Here is a 22,614-nt window from a genome sequence, read left to right on the forward strand (position 1 = left end):
CCTACCATTTAAAATCTGACTATCTTCAAGGTATTTAGAAATAAGTTTCCTTGAAAAACAATGCTTTAGCGTACATTACATCGAATTTATCAATTATTTTTAAGAACTAAGTCTTGTCAGCAGCAATGATTTGTGCTGAGGTCCAAACACTGTTTCACTTTCGGTTTGTCTGAGTAACTGCATAGGAGAGTTGATTAAAATCAACTCCCAAAAATCACAAAGCTTCCACTGGACAGTGGAATGTTAGTTTTAAAAGGAAAAGATTAATATTCTTCTGAAGCCAAGAGAAGCTAACACTGTATATGTCTTAATAGAATTTGGGACCAAGATTGAAGATGCGATTTAGGGTGAGACTAGGGTTATTTTGAAGTAGAATCAATTTTCCCCTCTTATTAATGTCTAAAACACTTATTTTCTATTACTTAGCACTGATGGTCAGAAGCATTAAATAAAGCCGTACTCTGATGTTGTTACATGTACACAAAACACAAAGCTTGTGTTGCAGTTTTTTCTATGAATATACAAACACTGAAGAAAATATTTAAACTTTATCTACAGAAAAATATCTTCGTATCTTATTAACCTGTCGTGTAGCTTTAACCAAACGATGATATTTTAAAAACTAATGAAATCCTTCGTAACAAACCATGATAAACAATCCTTAAGTTACAATACAAATGAAAAATTATGCAACACAAATAAAGTAGTTTAAATATACAATGCAAATAGAAATTTTTTGAATACAAATGAAAATGTTACAATGCAAATGGAAAATCATATAATTCAAATGAAAATTATACAATGCAAATGAGAAATTTAGAATACAAATGAAAATGATACAATGCAAATGGAAAATCGTAGAAATCAAATGAAAATTATAGAACACAAATAGAAAATTAATGAAATACAAATGAAAATTTACACAATGCAAAGGGAAAGATCGAATATAGCGACGTTTGGCATGCCACAGTTTTGGATTTCGAACATAAACGTGTCTGTATCATAACTTTTTAACTTTAAAATAAGGAGCAATTGCATTATATATATAGGATACAGACATACGTAAGGTCATTTGGGTTCGAAACACAGAGAATACGTGTAAAAGCCAGTTTTAATGCAAAATTGTTCTTGAATAGCCCTAGCTTTGTAATATTGGAGAAGAACTTTGTATATATGATAACGAAGTAGTGCTGATTTCTGCACGTTTCCTCCGTGTTCTTCCGTCAGCGTGCACGGGCGATACATAAGAAGCATTACTAAATTTTAAATAGTCAAATGCATTGATTGAAATAATGATTTTTTTAATACTCTAGAGAAAAAATAATTTGGTAACCAATATAATTTTTGTCAGGTCATTATTTAATATAATTATTATTTTGCCAGTTTAGCCACTGGTTCGAATTACCCGGAATGGGTCACCGATTGTGTCATGAAAAACCCTGTTAAAGTCGCTATGCCAATCTGTTACCTGACATAATCTCTCTCGATACAAAAACGATTAAGTTATTCGGGTATATTTAATATATTACATGTACATGATTTTTTATTTTATGTTTCGTGTCTCTTTTAATTAAAATAGAAAAATCAGAAGAATGATATTGCTGCAACATTTAAGCCAGCGAATTGCAATGACATATTGATTTTTATTAATTAACCCCAACAAGCGACCGAAGTTGGACCGATTTCCTTGGTCTAATCATGGAGGACTGTCCAAAGGTTTGTTTAGTATTCATTTATGTCAAAAAGTAAAAGGATCATATTGTTTAAAGAAATGCCTGTTGACAAACTATTAATTTTTATAAATGTAATGGATAGATATTGAAGGTTTCTTGTATATACATGTAGACACAAGATAACAGGAATCGGTAAACCATAAAGTCTGTAAATATTTCTATTCATGAATTTTCCAAAAAGAACAGATGTTCACTCAGAGAAATCAGAAACCCATTACATGCATTAAGTATTAATTTCTCCATTTCCACTCAAAGCTTTTTAACTGTTTTTGCGTAATTCTTATATTAAACAGTATACACAGTGACGAATTTTTCACTCCTGAACTTAAAGAGATTTTCATTAGTTTCAACTATTCTTGTAAAGAGTATTTACCATAGAGTTTTATTTCTTGTGTAACTTTAACAGGAAGTTTAAATATATTATTCCTTTTTTTTTGAAAATATTTCAATTTGATTGCAATTTTATGAAGCTAAAAAAGGCTTGTTTTCTGTTTGAATCTCTGAGTTATCCAATATTTGTTCATACCCAAATATTCAGTTTGTGTTTACGGCTATTTTCATCAGCATGACAAAATCTCATTCAAGGAAGGATTAAGTTGTGTTGGATTTTGCCGTAAAATATGCATTAAAGCAAATAAAGTGCAATTAGAGTTACGCTTTCCCATTTGGACAGAACGAGTTATCGTCCTTTGTTCAATTGAATCTAATTTTAGCACAGCCAAGATTTGCGTTTTAAATATACATTCAGTGATTGGCTCGTATAAATAGATATGAACCCTTGCATAGATATAAACAAAAATATCCGGTTAACTGTCAAACATAGATTCGGATAAAGTCAATACTGTCCTTATTAAACCTGACAGAATAATGGCGACGAATGCAGTCGATGTGTACGTCAAGTTGCCCACGGGAAGGACCACTACACTGAGTCTGCCCCCGGATAGCACCGTCAGGGAGATACAGCAGCACGTGGGTCGCGAGGAGGGCGTCCCTCACGACAGAGTCGTCCTCAAGTATCAGGGAAAGGCCCTGGAGAGCCGCAAGACAGTGGGGTGGTATGGAATAAGAGCGGAAACCATCCTCAAGGCGGAGGTATATATTTTTTTTATTAATCTACAGGTATAATCTGTAAAAGAAAATAATCGATGAAATTTGAGCTAGTTTAATTAATTGACTATATATTTAGAGTTTTAAAATTTGTATACCATGTAAAGTGAATTTAGGCATGCCGGATTATTTATCCACAAGTTTAGTCATAAGGATTACATTATCGTACAAAACTAGATAATCCACATCCTTTTATACTCAGCAATTTTAATGTGCATGATTATACTTATATAGTATCAATGAATGTACACATGTCATGTACTTGCATTAGAAGTTGATAACGGTCATGAAACGAATCGTCATATGATTTATAATATACATGTAGAAACCTATTAGTGTTCTTTAAGGTATGGTACCTTTATCAAAAATATAATTGATGCGCTTGTTAATATATATATATATATATATATATATATATATATATATATATATATATATATATATATATATATATATATATATATATATATATACACACACACACACACACACACACACTTATCAAACACTCATAAATATTACTATACAGATATATGAAATGGCAGGCCTTTTTCAGCGGAACCAGTCTCAAACATTTGTAGCCTTCCGTCTATATAAATTGACATGATTTTAAAAAACTATTCAATGGTTTTCCTTGATTTTGCACAAATGAGAATTCTTTTTCTTTTTATAAACATTTTCTGGGACTGTGTATTTTAAAAATTCTCCCTTATTCTAAAGAAATTCGATCGTATTCATTTAGCCATAGACTAAGCCGAACCATTATAATACGCTAAGAACGAACCTTCAAAAGCATTTAATATTCTAAAAGCGTTTACTATTTTAAAAAAAAATATCTAATGTTATGTGTTAATTTGTCCTTAAATTTGTTTTTTATTTTTGACGTAAACATAGACGATAAAGTTACGACTAACGTCAGTTTAAATAGATCTAAACAAACCCATGAAATGTTTTATTTTAAAAAAAACAACACTCGTATCGGAGTAGAAGAAAGTTACAAATTCTAAAATTTACAATTTTGTAAATGCTATTTATAGTTTACGTCTACGTTTGCGAACTTCAGTAAATATGTGTTTCTTCGAACTGTATTCTTATAATCGATACACTGTCGTAATTGATAGATTTACCCAAAATGTTATTACAGGTGGTGGTTCCGAAGACCATCCAGGTGTTCGTCAAACTTCCGGATGGACGCACTGTTCCGGTCTCCGTCACCTCGACAGATCCGGTCTCCTCGGTCCTGACAGTCCTGGCTGACAAAGAAGATTTGGACGCAGATTCCTATCACTATCATGTGAGAATATTTCACTCATATCTCAATGTTATACAATACATTAACATTCTCATGCCTCCAACAATATTATACAATACATTAACATTCTCATGCCTCCAACAATACGATACAGTACAATAACGTCAATATCATAAATTACAATAACATTCTCATACCTCAAACAATATTATACAATACATCAACACCGCCTTCACATTGTTAAAATATATGTAAATCTATGAAATTATCATTAAATACACATTCCTTAGAGAAATGGAACATTCTTTATATTAAAAAAAATTAATTGAAGACATAAAACAGTCATAAGCATATACACAAGATCTTCATTATAGACTAGTATATAATAGAGTTATATATTATAGAGTAGTATATTATAGAGTAGTAAAGTTTGTGGTCCTTGGGTCATGCAACTTGTTCCTTTGATTGTTGTAGAGCGGTGGAAAGAAGCTTGTAGTCGGAGACCCATTGTTCCTCCAGGGCGTGTCAGAGGAAAGCACAGTAGAAGCCAAAGAGATACCGAAAGCCAGCAAATTAAGTAGGCACCTGTCGATTAATAAACATATATTTATATAATATTACACCTAAAGCATGTCATTTTCCCGAGCTTTCTTTTCAAGTGGTTAATTATGTCGTTGGTGGGGGGACATGGATCAGCTTGTTTGTGGGGAATTAGTATCAACACAGTCAGGATCCTTTAATCAAAACAGACCTAGATTTACTCTTTTTAAAAATTAGTGATTACAATATCGTTTTCTTTAGATGTTGATGCCGAGGAACCTTCCGAAGATATGAAAGATGTGAGTTTACCTTAAACTTTATCAATATATCTGTAGAATATGCATGTAAAAGAAACATTTATAAAAGGTTGTTTGATAGCATAGGGACAAATTTTCAATATTTTGATAGGCTGTGTTATCAAGCTTTGCCGCTGAAGGAAAAAACGTAGAAGTTGTCTTTTCATTTGATACGACGGGTAGTATGGCCAGCTACCTCAACACGGTAAGGGGCTTCGCTTTTTAAAAAGTATTGTTCAATACTTCATTTAACGTTATTCGTCTTACTATTGGACCTTCATCGCTGCATTTATGAAAACTTCCAATTTCAACCTATTCCTGAACGTTACAAAATATGTTTATTGCTAATGTTCTAGGTGCGTGAGAATTTAGAGGAAACCTGTCGCAGACTTCTTCACGATATACCGAATATTCGGATTGGTTTAATCGCCCATGGTGACTATTGTGATCAAAACGTTTACGTCACCAGGCAGATAGATCTGACATCAGATGTGCAACAACTTGTCGACTTCGCGAAGGACACACCAAGCACTTGTGGGGGCGACACTCCCGAGGTAGGCAATGTTTGAAGTCATGTTTTAAACTGCCATTTTCAATTAAGCACTGGATGCTTATTTTTGGATATGCCGTCGGTCCTATAACACACCAAGGCTGTGCAGACAAATTTAATACTGCGCGTTAGCGCTGTATGATAATTTGTCAGCACCACTCGGTGTGTTATAGGACCGACGACATCCAAAAATAAGCATTCAATGCTTATATTCATATTAATACTGATGTCTATTTGTTTGAACTTTTTGTGTATCGTCACCTTTAAGCCATTATATATACATGTACTCTCGTAGTCAGGGATATGGAAAAAACGTGGAACAGCCATATTAACATATTCACTATTTAGTTCGCTTCCGCGACTAAAATGTAGTGCAAGAAACTTTGTCGAGAAAAATGTTTTTTTATTAACGAATATATTTTATTTAACGATTATTTTTCATAAGTTTTTATGTAAGTTTGAACGCTTTATTCAATCCATACAATAATAAATATATTCAAAACGCGTGATGACGTTAAAATCTATGCTCATGCGCCGTGAAAAGGAAAGTGTAGGCTATTCACGGGAAATTGAACGTCGCAGACTTAAATGCAGTACAAACATAAGAGAAAGTATACACTGAACATAAATATTTTAATATAATTTAAAGGAAAGCAGCCAAAACTCGGAGTTTTTTTTCCCGTTTTTGACGAATAAAATATATCCAGAATGCCAACAGTGTCTCTAAATCCGTAAACGGCATATAGAATCCCTTTGACTTTCTTTAATATAATACTATACTCTGTCCCAAGATATTTTGGAGTTACATTTGGCTTAATTGTTTGATATTCATAAATATCTCAGGGTTCGAACGATGTTCATTCAAAAGTATGAAAAATTTCCAAGATTTCTTACTCGAAACGCCCCTGTTAGCTTATCAGGTTTCAATACAATGCTAAAAAATGTGATGTCTACGGAGATTTTGTATTGCAGCAAGCCCGGATGATAACGTTAAAAAAATTGCGCGATGCATTCCGAGTGTATTCCGAATGGAGAAAAGACGTAAACATTCCCCATTATAAATCTCCGTAAGGAATCTGTTTTTGATCCTGTGAATTTTTCCGAGTGAAAGATGATAATGTGTCAATGAAATTATCTTGGAAAATATCCCTTTCAACTATTTCAATTGCACTTCTTTCACAGGTATGTGTATTTTTATCAAAAATTGTCCAAATGTGCTGCATAAATATCTTGGGACAGACTATACATTAACCATAGGTATCGAGGTTACTTTTTATAGGATTTCCAAAGTAATCAATGTGAAAAAACCATTTTCTACATAATTCCTTTATAGATATAAATTACAGGGAAAAGATGAATCAAATCAATTAATGCGTCGTAATGGATCTAGCACAAAAAGACACGCTGAAATTATTTACTGTAGATTATAGTATGTGTATAATATAGTTTAGATACGAAACAACTGCGTATACCTCTCTATACAAATTGCCACATTGTCTTCCCTTTTCCTGATAAGGCTGTAATTGTTTTTCCTAGTGTTATGAATGGATGCTTCATAAAGCCAAATTCATGGATTGGTCGGAAGACTCTGCGAAAGCCTTGGTTGTCATTGGAGACGCTCCACCCCATCCACCCTCATACACTGACCAAAACATCAACTGGTGGAACGAGACAGAGCTGCTGAAGGGTATGGGGGTCAAGGTAAGACTTCAGCCAGGTAAAAGTAAACAGTGCCTGGTTCTGGACTGTGATGCCGTTATATAAATAGTGTCTGTGTGGGAGGGTAACAGTTGAAATTGGTACCCCGAGAAAACCACTGTCAACCTCCGCGAAAACCATTGTCAACCGACGAGAAGCGGAGGTTGACAGTGGTTTTCTCGGGGTGCCAAATTCAACTGTTACCGTCCCAAACAGGCACTAATTATCTTATTATACTGAATGTCTTAATTTTATAGAAAATTTTACTGCTTTTATATAGAAATGTTGTGAATTCTACGGCGAACCGTACGCGCATATTTTACGCGTATGTAACAATTCGTTGGGTTACTCGTTGCCAAGTGTGTTGCTAACGCTAAGGGTAATAGTCTAAGAACGGATTATCAACTGCGTCTAAACCAATCGAGTTTCAGTATTTAACATGAAAGTATAATACAGAAAGATATGTGCCCTCCTTGATGTACAGAAGATAATTGTCACTATTTATGTAGATATACGGAGTGCTGTGCAATAGATATGATGGTCCCGCCAAGCATTTTTACCAAGAGTTGGCAGATCAAACCGGCGGATGTTTCCTCCATCTCAATCACTTCAACCTGATCACCCAGATGTTCTTAGCAGGTGAGGACAAATCTGTTTAACTAAACAATCAAGTAAAAACCCCACTCAAGTAAAACATCACTCAGATATGTTCCTAGCAGCTGGGTGAGGACAAGCAATCAAGTAAAAATCATTAAAGTAAAAACATTACCAAGATGTTTCTAGCTGGGTATATAAGTAATAAGTAAAAACTGAAATTAAAGGTTAAAAAACACCCCCAACAACTGGCATTTGATAACTTAATTTCAAGAGAAATTGAATGTTGTACATGCACTATAAAGTATTAACCACCAAAGACGCATCTCCTGTACTTTTGTCTGTTTGTTGTGACACGCTTTTAGATTATTGTAGTACTCCTCAGTGTGTTATAACGAGTCAATGTATATTCCTCAGTCCAAGACTGTGTACTCCTCAGTGTGTTATAACGAGTCAATGTACCGGTATATTCCTCAGTCCAAGACTGTGTACTCCTCAGTGTGTTATAACGAGTCAATGTATGTTCCTCAGTCCAAGACTGTGTACTCCTCAGTGCCTTATAACGAGGCAATGTATGTTCCTCAGTCCAAGACTCTGTACTAGTACTTCACTATGTCTTATAACGAGTCAATGTATGTTCCTCAGTTCAAGACTGTGTACTCCTCAGTGAGTTATAACGAGTCAATGTATATTCCTCAGTCCAAGACTGTGTACTTCTCTATGTGTTATAACGAGTCAATGTATGTTCCTCAGTCCAAGACTGTGTACTTCTCTGTGTGTTATAACGAGTCAATGTATGTTCCTCAGTCCAAGACTGTGTACTCCTCAGTGCCTTATAACGAGTCAATGTATGTTCCTCAGTCCAAGTCTGTGTACTCCTCAGTGCCTTATAACGAGTCAATGTATGTTCCTCAGTCCAAGACTGTGTACTCCTCATCGTCTTATAACGAGTTAATGTATGTTCCACAGTCCAAGACTGTGTAATTCCATGTGTGTTATAACAAGTATACGTTACATATATACTAGTAACTGTATATTCCTCAGTGTGTTATAACGAGTCTGGTGGGGATCAGCTTGAGGCGTTCACTGAGGAGCTAGAGAAAGAGGGCAAGATGACTGAGGACACCAAGGTTTTGATGAAAGAAATCACCGAGAAGAAGCCGGCGGAGAACAGCGCCGAGTCCTCTAACATTCGGGTAAGTGACCACTGACATCCGGGTAACTATTCCCTCTATGTAGGGGAACCCCCATGTGTGTTCGATTGTGAGCCGCACGGTAATTTAGAAGTTAGGGGATATGAAGGTTCAAGCTGAAGTACTGAAGCATACCTAGGTTCTCAGATAGGACGTTTTTATTTGCATGTTAAATTTTCATTTCAGATTAAATTACATGGATATGCATATTGTAAAAGCAAGAATTATAAAGTAATTGAAAAATTATTCATATGTTTGGGGGGAGAAAGGGGGAGTGAAAATTTCATGGTGTGTAAAATACTTGAATATGTTGTTTTTGATATTTCATATATATATGTAGAGGAGGTAAAAAAAGGGTCACGTTCTAGGATGATTTACTTTCATCCAAACCGTCTTGTCGTAATATATCAAATGCATGCATCATGCTTTATATCGTCAAGACTGGGGATGTTCAGGGTAACTTGTACTGTATTCATTGCTGGACTCATGTAGATTGTTTAATGTGTTTCAGAGACGGCATAGCTACGATTGGTGGAATGAGGAAGAGAATTCCGGGAAGCACCCGTCCTATGTATACGACGCCGAGAAAGATGAGTGGAAGGAAAGCGTACATGCATCGCCTGGTAAATACTATACTTATACTTTGACAAAACGTGGCTCATTGTGTAACTATTTGGTATAGCGGAAGCTTTACCTTGACGCTGTTTGTTTGTTTTTCTTTGGAAGTTGTGCTATTTATAGTAACATTGGCGATTTGCCTGCCTATAGCCAGGACTCTGCTTTCAGCAGAGCCCGGCTAAAAATCATACTCCGAAAATCAGAGACATAAATAACAGAGATTGTCAACTCCGCCATTAGCGTGTAAATGTTACGGGACCAACCTTACTTTGAGAACTACAAGTGCAACATCAATATTGTATAAGTCATTAAATTTGAACCTGATAGTGAACATGAACATGAACCTGTAAATATTTTAAGCATGTTTTATTTATGAAATATTTACAAAAACTCTTTATTTAGTTTTTGAATTACTTTTAAAAAATTTACTGACTTTTCACAAAGTAATGGTAATGCATTACTTTACTCATTTAATGGTAATGTAATGCATTACTTCAAGAAAATTAAGTAATGGTAATGGTAATTTAATGCCCTAATTCAGGAAGTAATGGAAATGTTATGCATTATTTTACAATGTAATTCACCCCAAGCCTGATTCCAGCTAAGCCGGAAAACATGAACATTAACATTTAACTTGGTTCTTCAATCGATAAGATTGTGTATGTTATATGATGTATAAGTCTTCCAAAATGTATAATCTATTATAGATTTTTCTTACAATGCATTGTTTAAAATTTAAATTCAGTTTAATCAACTAAAGAGCCAACGAACGAGAAGGCAAATTTAGACTTGTTTTTATTTTCTTTGTACAAAATTCCTTAAGAGACGAACAGCAGTCATACTGCAAGTAGACTCGAAGCCAATGAAACACCTATTTAATTTGTAAAACATCTGTGTATAACCCGTCCCGATTTTAACTTCGGCTTGCGCATAAAGTTTGGTAGCATTATGGTGAAAGATTGTCAAAATAAAATTCACGACTTTTCAAAAATGGCACATTGCGTTTGGGAACTTTAATTTCGATTCCACCATCAACCTCTCCTATTGATTAATGAACTCGTACACCAACTGAATCGTCAACGGCCAGTGCATTCAGTTACGTAACTCATTCCACATTTGAACCCGAGCAAGAATATTTTGATCAATAAAACTATTTGTTTATTTTCTAAATAGAATTTTGTTTATACACAGAGGACTTAAAAAGATTTAATGCGTGTTTTTATAATACATATTTACTGAAATGCATGAAGACTTTCTGCACTATTTTCTTACGCGTAGACTCAATTCATGTGTTCTACGCGTGCCTTCCGGTTTGAGACTTCGGCTGACAGTAAACCAATAGACGGGGTCACGTGACCCCGTCTAAAAATGGTTCGGCGCAAGATACGTAACCACTGGTAACAGTAGAATGTTGATGTAGCATTATTACTCCGGGCAACTATTTAACTACCATAGTGTAGAACTTCATTATTTTGTACCAAAACTTCGGCAGGCCATATTTACCCTGCAAAAGAGTCAAAAGACTGGGCATACTATTCAATTTATTAGAAATTACCACCAAATTACGTTATTATATATCATTTTCAAGGGTTCAAGTTTTGCAAATGCTTGAATTCATGATATTTTTTAAGTACTGTTTTGAATATAAATATAAACAATACTTATTTCTCTTATTCAGGTCCAGCGAATTTTATAAGTTCAACCCCTACAGATAAAAAGGTTAAAAAGAAGCAAAAGTGTGTTATCATGTGATGAGGAGTCCTATGTACCAGCGTATGAAACATGTCATCATGAAATAACTCTACTGCAAAGTTGAAAACCATGTTGCGTAATCACGTCATTACGAAATCTACGTCATGGTTCGCTGGTTCCGGACCACGTCACTAGACTGGGTGTTGTACCTCTGCATCTGAAAAAACGTCATCAGCCTAGTTTAAGTGCAATACAAGTTGACCATTTTATAGAGAGTACTGAAAATGAAAAGACTGGTCCCTAAAATCTAGCACTGTTTGGTTCAGGAATGTAGCGGGCAGACAGAACTTGTGATTGAAAAAAAACCGTGCTCTCTCAATCCATCATCATTTCAACAAAGTACTTGTTTTTGCATTTCTCTTGAAGCCTTGGTTGTGTTTTTTCTTCAATTTATAACATATGATATAAACTCTTGGAGCCACTGAGTCGTTTCTGAATACTATTAACTCCAATACATCGGATTTTACCTTTAAATTTAGTCCAAATTCAATTGTTTGTAAGTTAAGTTAGGTAAAAATTATGGAAATTGAAAATCTCTGGATGCCCCTTTTACATTTAACAGTGAGCGTCAAGGACCCACATTGCTAAATGTAGGTCACAAATAACAAGGATTCGAATGGTTTTACCTTGTTCTTAATGACGTGTGTGCTACCATAGTGTAGAACTTCATCCTTTATAGCTGTCTTTGTTATATTTGTGACTTGTGCAGGCTTTTGATATAAAATTGCAATCAAAGTTTGTGTAAATACATGTATGATAAATTTTGTAATAAATTTTTATCAAAGTAACCTTTTTTTACTTTTATATTTTTGCTTATAACTCATATAAAAGGTGTTGGTTGATATAGACAGCTGCAATTTACGCCGCACAAACAATTGCGCTAGTTTTGGACTGATTAATCTCATTTCCGAACACATTCTATACAAATGTTTGATTCCAAAAAAATCCTCGGACATTTTACTACAGATATCGTCACTTCACTTGTCTCTGATATTCTTTTAAACACCATCACCAGCCCCGTAAAGTGAAGTGGTGCAGTTTGTTTACGTGTAAAAATGGCGACTCTCGATCTCGACGTGAATTAATATACATTTGTACTTCATTTTCCGAGGTCGTATTGCATATCATGTTTAAGAGATAGTCTGAGACAAGTAAAGTGACGATATCAGTAGTAAATTGCCTGAAAATTTTAATGGTACTAACTGTTTTCCCAGAATTGGTGTGAGAATAAGGTTAATCGGTCCAAAACTAGCGCATTTTTTGTGCGCCGTAACTTGCAGTTTTGTTTCCTATGGGAGGCACTGTAGCTCCCAGGTCGTCCATCCGAATTTTTTCAGGCCGGGAGCTTCAGACCTGCAGCTAGTAGCGACATTGCTGGAAAAATACATAACCCGCGTTAGCGGGTTATGTAAATTTTTCCTGCAATGATCGCTACCTTCATAACCCGCATGAGTCATAAAAGAAAACATTCTATTGTTTATATTAACATTTTTCTTTGACTAGTTAATAAATTGATTATGAAAAGTTAGTAAAATTCACTAAATTAATGTACATAAGTACGTTAGCTAAAAGAAACAGCCAAATCGTCTCTTGTGAGACTTTGAGTCTGGCATCATCATGATTATTTCGTGCAGTCCGTGAGTTTACTTAGGTCGCTGTAGATTCAGACCAATCGATAAACATGGCGTGTCAATTTCAGTCCTGTCAGTTTCAGCCTCTGTAGATTTCGACCAATCGATAAATGGGGCGTGTAGATTTCAGTCTGGCTGTTTTAATGCAGCTATGAATTACCTATAACTTTCTGTAAGAAATAGAGGAAATTATACTTGGTAGATGTAAATATTGAATTATATATTTATGTATATCAATTTCCGTGGATTAAGTGAAAATCAGTTTCAAAGATACGTAAATTCATCGCCACTTCTATCAATACAATATAATATATGGTATATGGTAAATAAATAACTCAATATGACGAAATAAAAAACATCTGGTATTCAACGAAGACTGGTTAAACCTATAGTGGCATAGTTCTGCTACCACTTGTCAGATAATTATGCAGACTTGTCAGATAATTATGCAGACTTCTCAGATATTTATGCAGACTTCTCAGATAATTATGCAGACTTGTCAGATCGACTTGTCACTTGTTCACGGTTTAAAAATTCAATGTGAAACTTGTTTATATCCAATTTGTACCATGAATATTGTGTCAATTTGTAGTTGACATCATATTTTTCTGAAAAGTCGACAAAGATTTGACAAGTCAATTTTTAACATAATCATCTTTCAAGTCGACATTTTTTTTTTCAAAATAGCGCCCATTTTGTTATTCTGTGTTGATTTCATGCCTACCTTATTGGTACCCCCAAACTTACTTGATCGATTTACCAAAACAAACAAAAAAAAAAAAGCAAAATGGCCAATATTTTGAACAGAAATATATAACAAGTCTACATTACGATCTGACAAGTCAACATGATTATCTACCAAGTAATGGCATAATTATGTCACCATATAAATCATGGTTAAGAAATGAATAAAACAACTGCAACCCTGAATTGTACCGTCCAAACATAAAATTGTACGGATGATCGAATGGCCGTGCAAATGAAAAACAATAACACACCCATCCATCGTTATCATTCCTGTGCGATATTTACGTTTTCGTTATTTCACAAATTATAGATAAATAAAAGTTAACCTGAGGTTTGCAAAGTAATATCGAGAATTACACAGAGCGAAAAGAAATTGATTTGCAGTACATGGATGTAGAATATACAGAGTACAGTTGATATTATTCGATAATGTCACGTTTGGGATGTTTTAATTATGTTAAAATTTTAGAGGGGAATAATTCCTTTTATTTGAGATTTTATTTAATAAATGTGTTTTATATTTGATCCTTTTCGAATTTCGAGTCTTAAATTTAAAAAAACCTTCCGTGACAATCAATTTTAGAACCAAATAAAAGATTAGGAAACAACATAAGAAATTACATCAATTCGGATGTTTTAATGCAATACCTGTTTAGCGTTTACTGTCTTCTTTTTTGCCATGACAAAAAAAACTGTCTTTATATACATCGTGAAATCTTCCAAAAAATAGAAAATGTTTACGCTGTCCGTCTTACATTTTCAGATCATAAGAAATCAAGCTAGGCAATTTATCAGCAGAACAAAACCTCCTTGCATCCATGTTAGTGGGGGGAAAAAAGACTGCATTGAAACGAGGTGCGCGTGAAGATGCACGTGTCAATGTTAGATGTAAATCGATAAACCTTTGCTCTAGAATTGTGGACACATCCGACATGTTGTATTAATGTTTGCGGACGAAAAAAAAAACAGAAAGGCAATTAAAAAAAAAACAAAAACAACACATTCATCAAATAAAAAAATTATGAATAATTATACATGAACCCATCAAATCTTTAAAGATCCAATGATCAACTTATCTTAAACTATCAAACAAACAGTATATAACATATATAATATAATATAGTCTATGCATCTACACCAGTTAGATTATTGTACAATCTTTTTTTCTAAATAATCTCTCTCTCTCTCTCTCTCTCTCTCTCTCTCTCTCTCTCTCTCTCATATTCATGAACAATCAAACAATAACTATATGATTTTTTTATTTATGAAAAAGGTTAAAAATTACGTACATATATATATTGGTATTTCTGTTTAGTAAAGGAAAGGTTTTGTATTCTGAACCATTCATGTCTATAGAATGACAAGACCACGTGACCCCGTGTCCTCGGTTAACCACATGTCTCAACGGTCAGCGCGATTGATGCCCCCTTGTTAATTCCATTGATGATTAATTGGAAACACTGAAGTAATTAGAAAAAAATGTCACAGCTTTTGTATATATAGGGTCTGTGGGCATTGTATTTTACCATTATTCAGAGAAAGAGAAATAAAGAAGCGTCAAAAGGTAAGAATTTTCGGAAGAATATCTATCCTTTACAATTATAAAAAATATTATATTATAACAGTAAGAAAAATTAGAAAATGTTCACTATTTTGAACCAGTCAAATTGTTCAGTTATGTAATCAAAGTACTGAAGTGTTATAGGAAGCGTTTAGTCAGCTCAACTATTTTCCTGGCATTATTATCATTGTGTTAAAAGTGTTGCGTCTTTCTATGAAGTGATGCATTTTTCATATCCTCAAACCAAAATCAATACATGTAATATGATAAGGCAAATCAGCTCCGCTATTCTGATCATTTCGTTTTGTGTGGTTCTTCGTTGTTTGGATTTTAAATATTCTGTATTGTACATTTATGCTGTTATGATAAACAGCTAGTGCTTAATCGGAAAATAGCAGTACAGCAGAAAAATGTTTTCATTAATATTTTCGCCGTAACTTTTCTCTCCATCAGTTCCATTTTATGCTAGTATTTTTGAATACTATCAAAATTAATTGGGATGTGAATAAGACTAGGTTACTAATACCATACGATACCGGATATTTTTTCTGCGTATTGGAAATTTTGCGATGTGAAATTGATTGCAAACAAATTTGATAATCGCAAAAATAACTGGATAAAAGGTAACTAGTAAAGACTTAGGAATAGAGTTAACCATAAAGTGGTCAGAGGAAACCTTAACCTCATTAAAAAGATCAGCTGATATCTTATTGTTCATTGATCAATTATCAGATTTTTTTCAGAGGCAATATGGGATCTTTAGTTTTCTTCTTTGGTGTGGTTCTGGCTCTTTCGAGCGTGTCCTGTACGTATATCAGCCCCTATGGCGGCGGAATAGGAGGGATCCAAGGTGGTTTTATCGGCGGACCTCAGGGCATGATTGGCGGGTACCGCTACGGCATGATCGGCGGAAGGGGATATCCATATGGCGGTGGATATGGCGGCATTGGTGGATATGGAGGATATGGCGGGATTGGAGGTGGCTATGGTGGCATTGGAGGTGGCTATGGCGGGATTGGAGGTGGATACGGTGGAATCGGAGGTGGATATGGTGGCTTAGGTGGATATGGTGGAATCGGGGGTGGTTATGGTGGAATCGGAGGTGGATATGGTGGCTTGGGTGGATATGGTGGAATCGGGGGTGGATATGGTGGCAAAATGAATTACTACTAAATAATGTAAGTATAATAGCTAGCAACACAAATAGGATCATGTAACTGTTATTTTTTTAACGATAACTAGTGATAATTGCACTCCGCCCTTTAGAGTCACAATCACATCATTCATAAATATCAATTGATTTGTCAGAGATAATTATGTATCTTCCTGAGCAGTTGTCCATAAACCATTCCATTTTTTTCAGTAATCAAGATTATAATCTTAGTTAAATAGGATTCAGTCTCTCTGACTCAAACAAGTATCTTTTTCATTTTATACATGAAATAAAAATCATATATACAAAGGGTTTTAATATAAAATCAGAAAACATACAACAATTGTAAAACAATCTTGGGGCAAGGTTTTAAAATTACCATAAAAGAGTGGTTTCTTTTAAATATTGACATATCTTATGACGAAAAGACTTTAAAGAGACATGGGCGCGATTTGAGCCTTGGCTCGGGCGAGCTAAAACCGGGAATCAATAAGGCGATAATATGGTGAGTTTATCATTCTTTGAGTATATTATTGAGATGATATAAACTTGGTCGGGACGTGATCAAATCCAGTAAAGCCTTAAGGGCTTTATGAGAGATTTGATTCCGACCATAATTATCTCTTCATAATGTTCAAAGAATTATTCCTTAATTATAAGTTTTAGCAGTTATACCATTGAATATGACATAACTGACATTTTTCCGTTTATTTTATTTCGTATATTTACACCAACCCTACTTGCGCCGTCATTGATGAAATGTATTGGACTATACGTTACAATTTTGATTCGTATTGTTATCACAGACCAAAACATTGGAAAATGCAGGCACGTAGCATCGTTTTTGAAAATGGGGGGGGGGGGGGGGGCAAGACTCATCCAAAAAATCTTGACAAGCAAAAAAAAAAAAAAAAAAGAAAAAAAAAGAGGAAAATTTCAACTTTTCCAAAATCTTCAAAATCCTAATCCGGGGGGGTGGGGGGCTGGCGTTCTATATAACTTCAATTTCACTCCTCATTCCCTTATTTTCATATCAATTTTTTACATACTCCCAAAAAAGTGGGGGGGGGGGGGCAACTCCATGATAATTCAATTTTTCACATGTAAATTTTAAAAAATGTGTTGCTGCGAGAAAAAGTGGGGGGGGGGGGGGGCAGGCCCCCCTGCCCCCCCCCCCCCCCCCCCCCCTGATGCTACTTGCCCGAAATGTAAACATTTCATTTTCACTATCTCATTTCAGATAACTCCGGGATTGGTTACCCTCAACTTTGACAATTAGCATGGCTGATTCCATCTGATTATGTATAAATTATGTAGATATTTCATATTGAAGGCATGAGAGCTGAAATAAAATCAGTTTCAGTTGATTTAAATGTCCTTAGTTTTGTATTATTAGACCAACGTAGTCTAGATTCTGAATAATTTTGGTGGTATCTGGCAACCATTGCCCCGGCATCGTCTTCAACCCGCGGTCAGTCCATCTACATTGTATATAGTACACGCATACTGGCCGTAGGCCGTAGGACATCTTATCTCTGTTCGCACATGAATAATTCATGTCCTGTTTTGATTGGCTCCTTCATACTTTTTTGGAGGGAATTTCACTCATTATGTTAATGCTTACTAATGCTTACGCATTTAGTTAAAGAACTTGAGAATTTGATGTATCCAATCCCATTGCAATATGTTCAAACTAATGCATACACTTATAAAACGGCCAATCACAACTCCTCGGAAAATTGGGCGAAAACGAGATATCTTTTATAATAACATAATTGCATTCAAGTCATACACATTTGCTTGATGTAGATCACATATGGGTAATTTCTTATTCATGCAGTACATGGTGTCGATGTTTAAACATGTCATGGCCGGCCTCTCTCTGTCTGTGACTCCCTGAGTATGAATATTACTTCTCCATTTATTTCATCAATTTTTACCACCCCCCCCTTTTTTTTAATTTCCTTTAGAAACTGCGCACTCATTCCATTTGTCCCCTCTTGCCTCCATACCTATAGGAAACATTTCTCAAACAAGCCTAAAATGGTTTTATTAAAGAGGTGCCATATTCTAGTATGTTAAAAAATGATAAAATTTTTTTTAGCAATTTTGAGGGAAAAAAAACATAATTCTTCAATATATTCATAACAAATAAGTTCACAAAGAACCCCATGGGCCACATCTCTCACCTGAGGAACAATAGGTATGATAAAATCAGCTTAATGGAGTCATAATACAAATTATCTGAACAATGTAGTATAATACATGTAATACATGTAGATCCTGTATAAATGAAATCAATGTTCTTATGTTTATGTCATTAGTCCATTTTCAAACAGGATGATTTTACAGTCATATCACATGTTGAGCTTTGCAGTTCTCAAAAAGATCCTAAACAATTGTTTATACAGTGTTTATGAAATATAAACCTTCATCAATTACTAAACCCTTAGGAGGCAAAAAAATCGCCCAGGGACCAAAGTCTATACAATTTAAAAGAATCATCTTGCTGATTAGTTTCTGAGAAGATTTTCAAAGATTATTCTATATATTCCATATGTAAAAGTTCGACCCACCCATTGTGGCCCTGGTCATGATTTTCACAACTTTGAATTTACTTTACCTAAGGATGCTTCCACACAAGTTTCAGCTTTCCTGGCTAATTAGTTTCTAAGGTTTTTTAATATTTACTCTAAATATTCCCATGTAAAAGTTCGACACCCCCCCCCACATTGTGGCCCCACTATTACCCAGGGGTCATGGTTTTCAAACTTTCAATCTACACTACCTTAGGATGCCTCCACACAAATTTCAGCTTTCCTGGCCAAATGGTTCTTCATCAGAAGATTTTTGAAAAATTCTCAAAAATTTTAAATAATTCCTAAATTGAATCCCCTTTGCCTAAGGGTGCTTTGTGCCAAGTTTGGTTGAAATTGGCCCAGTTGTTCTTGAGAAGATGTTGAATTGTGAAAAGTTTATGGACAGACAGACAGACAGACAGACGACGGACAAAATGTGATCAGAAAAGCTCACTTGAGTTTTCAGCTAAGGTAAGCTAAAAACCCTGAAATATCTGAAAACGTGATCTGCGGCTCAGTTGTCTGCTGTCATATCTGCTGTGCTACAAAGATAAACAAACATAAGTGTCCATATAAATGATTTTCCAAAGCAATTAAATCGTCATGACATACTGTAATTAAAGGTATGTCACATGGTGTGAGGGACCCTAACTCCTACTTACAGTACAGATTATCTAAATGAGAATTCTCATAAAAATGCTTTATACATTTAAACATAACAATACAGAGAATGTCCTTTTTCAGTTGTGGGTGGTTATACCAATAATAAAGATATCTGTGTGATAGGTATTACTTTGGTCCATTCTTGCTGTTATATGTAAATAAAATTCAACACAAAGCCCAAATACATTTACATTTAACCTTAAAACACATAAAACCAAAGATTTATTTCAAAAGCTTTGCATAATGTTTGAAAAAAAATGACTTAATCATTAAATTTTTTTGACTTGGACATGTTTTTGTCAATGTAGAACTTCTTGCCCTCAGAGGGCGGCTTCTCGAACCCTAACCCCAGCCCTCGATTCTTGTTGAATGACATGGCTTTCCCATACTGGTCCTCCATGCTCCTCATGTACAGGTTCTCTTGATTCTGGGTCATGGCCACATTGCCACACTTACCCCCCAGAGTGGACAACTGGGGTGCGTCACTCTTGGCAGCTTTAAACCCTCCCAATAAGCGCAGGAATTTGTTTTGCCGCTGTTCATCGCCGAGGGATGCTGTGGTCCACTGACCAGTGTAAGCTGGATCTGGGTCACTGGAGATTTTCTTGTTTTCAGTTCTTGGCCCACATTCAAGGCCACCCTTTGACTTCTTCAAATCTGGTTCATCGTCAGTATCTTTACCCTTCTTTTTCTTCCTCTTCTTGCCACTGGGCCTTTCAGAGCTGTCCTCATGGACGCTTTCACTGTCCTCAGTAATCCCATTCTCTGTGCCATGGTCAGTCATCTTGTGCTTACCCTTTCTGCCTTTGTTTTCAGGTTCTGTTGCCCGGTCATCAGTATCTTTATCTTTGTCTGTAGGTTTTTTCTTTTTCTCTTTCTTCGACTGTTTGTTACTAGGGTCTGTTCCATCATACATTTTTGTCAAATCTTCCAAACATTTCTCACTCTTATCCTTGGACTTCTTCTTCTTCTTTTTCTCCTTCTTGGACTGTTTGTCTTCATCACACATTTCTGTCAAATCTCTGACACATTCATCTTTCTTATCTTTAGATTTTGTCTTCTTTTTTGACTTCTTTTTCTGTGAATCCTCCATCGATTTAACACAAATCTTTTCCTCATCACTCTCCATCTCATCTTCCAGAACTACCAACTTCTTTCTTTTCTTCTTTTTAACGGAGGGACACGTGCACTGGTCCTGGCTGTTTACACCACTGCCAGACAATGATATGCTCTCAGATTCAGTTGGTACTTTCTTCTTTTTCTTTTTGTCTTTCTTTGATTTCTTTGCTGAACTTCCACAAACTTCATCACTACCTAATTCACACTCCTCGTCCGTAACTTTATGTTCAACTTTTTTTCTCTTCTCAGTCACAAATTCATTTGAGTTTGTTAATTTATCATTCCCCTCTTTCATCTTCTCACATTTCCTCTTAGTATTTTTCTTCATATGAACATCATCACAATTCACTGTGGGAACCTCCTCCTTATTTCCATTCTGCTCACCTTATAAAGATATAAAACATAAAAACATTAATTTCATGAAGTTACAGTCATATGTATCATCTGATAGAAAATAAACCTTTTATTGGAGCCATAATGACTTCCTATCATGATCATCAATATTATGTTTTAATTAGTTCACAACTTGTGTATTGAATAAACATTGAAAATTCAAATATAGAAATGCTCAAGTACAGGTAAAAATGTAATACCCTCTGCAGCTTTCTTCCTGACTCTCTCCTTTTTTCGCTTTTTCCTAATAAAAGAAAGATGGTCAGTTCATTGTCGTCTTAAAAACTCAGCATTGTTTTAACCAGTTTAATTTGAACTTTTCATATGTGAAGAAATTGATTCAAATACACAAAAAACTCATTCTGACGTTAATTGTTTCATTATGAAGCATTCAGTTGATTAAAAAAAATTCCATTTCACTGTTTCACAAGGAAGGAAATTTTTGCTTTTCCTTTCATTTTATTCTATAAATTCATCAGCAGGTTTTCTAATCTGCACTGTAATATCCTAATATCAATTAACCAATGACAAACAGCTGACAAAGTCTTCCAAACTGATAAATTTTTCACTATTCCTGGTTAATATCTAAATCAGAGACATATAGAACAGAGGTTAGTGTATATGTCCCTGTCTGAATACCTGCATAAATTGCTGTGTTCTGTGTTTGGAGATCCCATTCTTTATGTTAGAACCGTCTGTTAAAACCGTCGCTTCGAATGACAATGCATTGAAAAAAGACTTTCACATTTTTCGCTGTTTACATTCAACACGTGGGAAGTTTCTGAAACTTTGAGCCCGATATCATTTTCCACACATGGGAGTACCCTCGATCCCGAAGGAAAATAATCGAGTTTTTTTTAAAAGCTAGCGTAGATAGAAAAAAAAAAATCAAAAAGTTTTAATTTGTTCTTATATTTTCCTAACATCATTGATGACTGGAATATGGGTTGATACATATGTATAAAATTATAAGTCTTTTAAAACATTGTATTGTAGGGTTTTGTGTGGGTGTTTGCAGGGTCGTATATGTTAGTTGTAGTAATAGATCTATACGTTCCTGGTTTTTGTGATTTTTATTTTTGTTTGAGCCTTGTACTATTCTTTTATGTTTTGTAGTAAAATTAAAGTGGCTCACTACACCTTGGAAAATTTCTCACACCAGTTGTAAATTACTTGATTATATATAAAATAGTATGATGCAGTTCTAAGACGTATATTTAATCAATATATGCGAAAAATATGCAATATCGGATTTAAGATTCAGTAAATATGAATGAAAGTTCCGAGCGATTTCGAATTCGTTATCTGCAGTTCAGAAGCCCGATATACTTTTTAAACACCTGAGCTCTTTGCAACGAAATAACCATTAAAAACATTGTCTTTAGATATACATAATTATGCTTTCATGTGATCATTCATATAGTTGATTCTCAAG

General features: G+C 34.8%; 3 protein-coding genes across 4 annotated transcripts; 2 read left to right on the forward strand and 1 right to left on the reverse strand.

Moving 5' to 3' along the window:
- The first annotated feature begins 1,573 nt into the window (after nt 1-1,573).
- On the forward strand, nt 1,574-12,121 carry LOC128178574 (uncharacterized). The gene is made up of 12 exons (XM_052845819.1): nt 1,574-1,716; nt 2,597-2,825; nt 3,985-4,134; nt 4,567-4,669; nt 4,894-4,931; nt 5,041-5,133; nt 5,285-5,482; nt 7,015-7,179; nt 7,686-7,815; nt 8,815-8,966; nt 9,475-9,586; nt 11,260-12,121. The coding sequence occupies exons 2-12, from the start codon at nt 2,601-2,603 to the stop codon at nt 11,331-11,333; spliced, it is 1,440 nt and encodes a 479-aa protein (XP_052701779.1). The 5' UTR covers nt 1,574-1,716; nt 2,597-2,600; the 3' UTR covers nt 11,334-12,121.
- A 3,016-nt stretch (nt 12,122-15,137) lies between these two features.
- Nucleotides 15,138-17,792, forward strand: LOC128178347 (uncharacterized). Of its 2 annotated transcripts, none has more exons than XM_052845465.1 (3): nt 15,138-15,275; nt 16,016-16,450; nt 17,666-17,792. In XM_052845465.1, exon 2 carries the CDS (start codon nt 16,023-16,025, stop codon nt 16,443-16,445), a length of 423 nt encoding a protein of 140 aa, XP_052701425.1. In that variant the 5' UTR covers nt 15,138-15,275; nt 16,016-16,022; the 3' UTR covers nt 16,446-16,450; nt 17,666-17,792. The 2 variants fall into 2 exon arrangements, with proteins under 2 accessions (XP_052701425.1, XP_052701426.1); XM_052845466.1 differs by having other exon boundaries at nt 15,159-15,275; nt 16,005-16,450.
- A 2,045-nt stretch (nt 17,793-19,837) lies between these two features.
- On the reverse strand, nt 19,838-21,977 carry LOC128178346 (lysine-rich nucleolar protein 1-like). Its single transcript, XM_052845464.1, has 3 exons — nt 21,819-21,977; nt 21,380-21,423; nt 19,838-21,170 (listed from the first exon to the last, which is right to left on the reverse strand). The coding sequence occupies exons 1-3, from the start codon at nt 21,854-21,856 to the stop codon at nt 19,930-19,932; spliced, it is 1,323 nt and encodes a 440-aa protein (XP_052701424.1). The 5' UTR covers nt 21,857-21,977; the 3' UTR covers nt 19,838-19,929.
- Nucleotides 21,978-22,614: the final 637 nt, after the last annotated feature.

Source organism: Crassostrea angulata, chromosome 3 (genome assembly GCF_025612915.1).
Source record: "Crassostrea angulata isolate pt1a10 chromosome 3, ASM2561291v2, whole genome shotgun sequence".
Taxonomy (NCBI): domain Eukaryota; kingdom Metazoa; phylum Mollusca; class Bivalvia; order Ostreida; family Ostreidae; genus Magallana; species Magallana angulata.

Coding starts and splice junctions, on each gene's coding strand:
- LOC128178347 (XM_052845465.1), top strand. CDS start 16,023: ATGGGATCTTTAGTTTTCTTCTTTGGTGTGGTTCTGGCTCTTTCGAGC.
- LOC128178346 (XM_052845464.1), bottom strand. CDS start 21,856: ATGGGATCTCCAAACACAGAACACAGCAATTTATGCAG. Junction 21,424..21,818: donor GAACACAGCAATTTATGCAG/GTATTCAGACAG, acceptor TTCTTTTATTAG/GAAAAAGCGAAAAAAGGAGA. Junction 21,171..21,379: donor CAGGAAGAAAGCTGCAGAGG/GTATTACATTTT, acceptor TATCTTTATAAG/GTGAGCAGAATGGAAATAAG.
- LOC128178574 (XM_052845819.1), top strand. CDS start 2,601: ATGGCGACGAATGCAGTCGATGTGTACGTCAAGTTGCCCACGGGAAGG. Junction 7,816..8,814: donor CACCCAGATGTTCTTAGCAG/GTGAGGACAAAT, acceptor TATATTCCTCAG/TGTGTTATAACGAGTCTGGT. Junction 9,587..11,259: donor AAGCGTACATGCATCGCCTG/GTAAATACTATA, acceptor TCTCTTATTCAG/GTCCAGCGAATTTTATAAGT.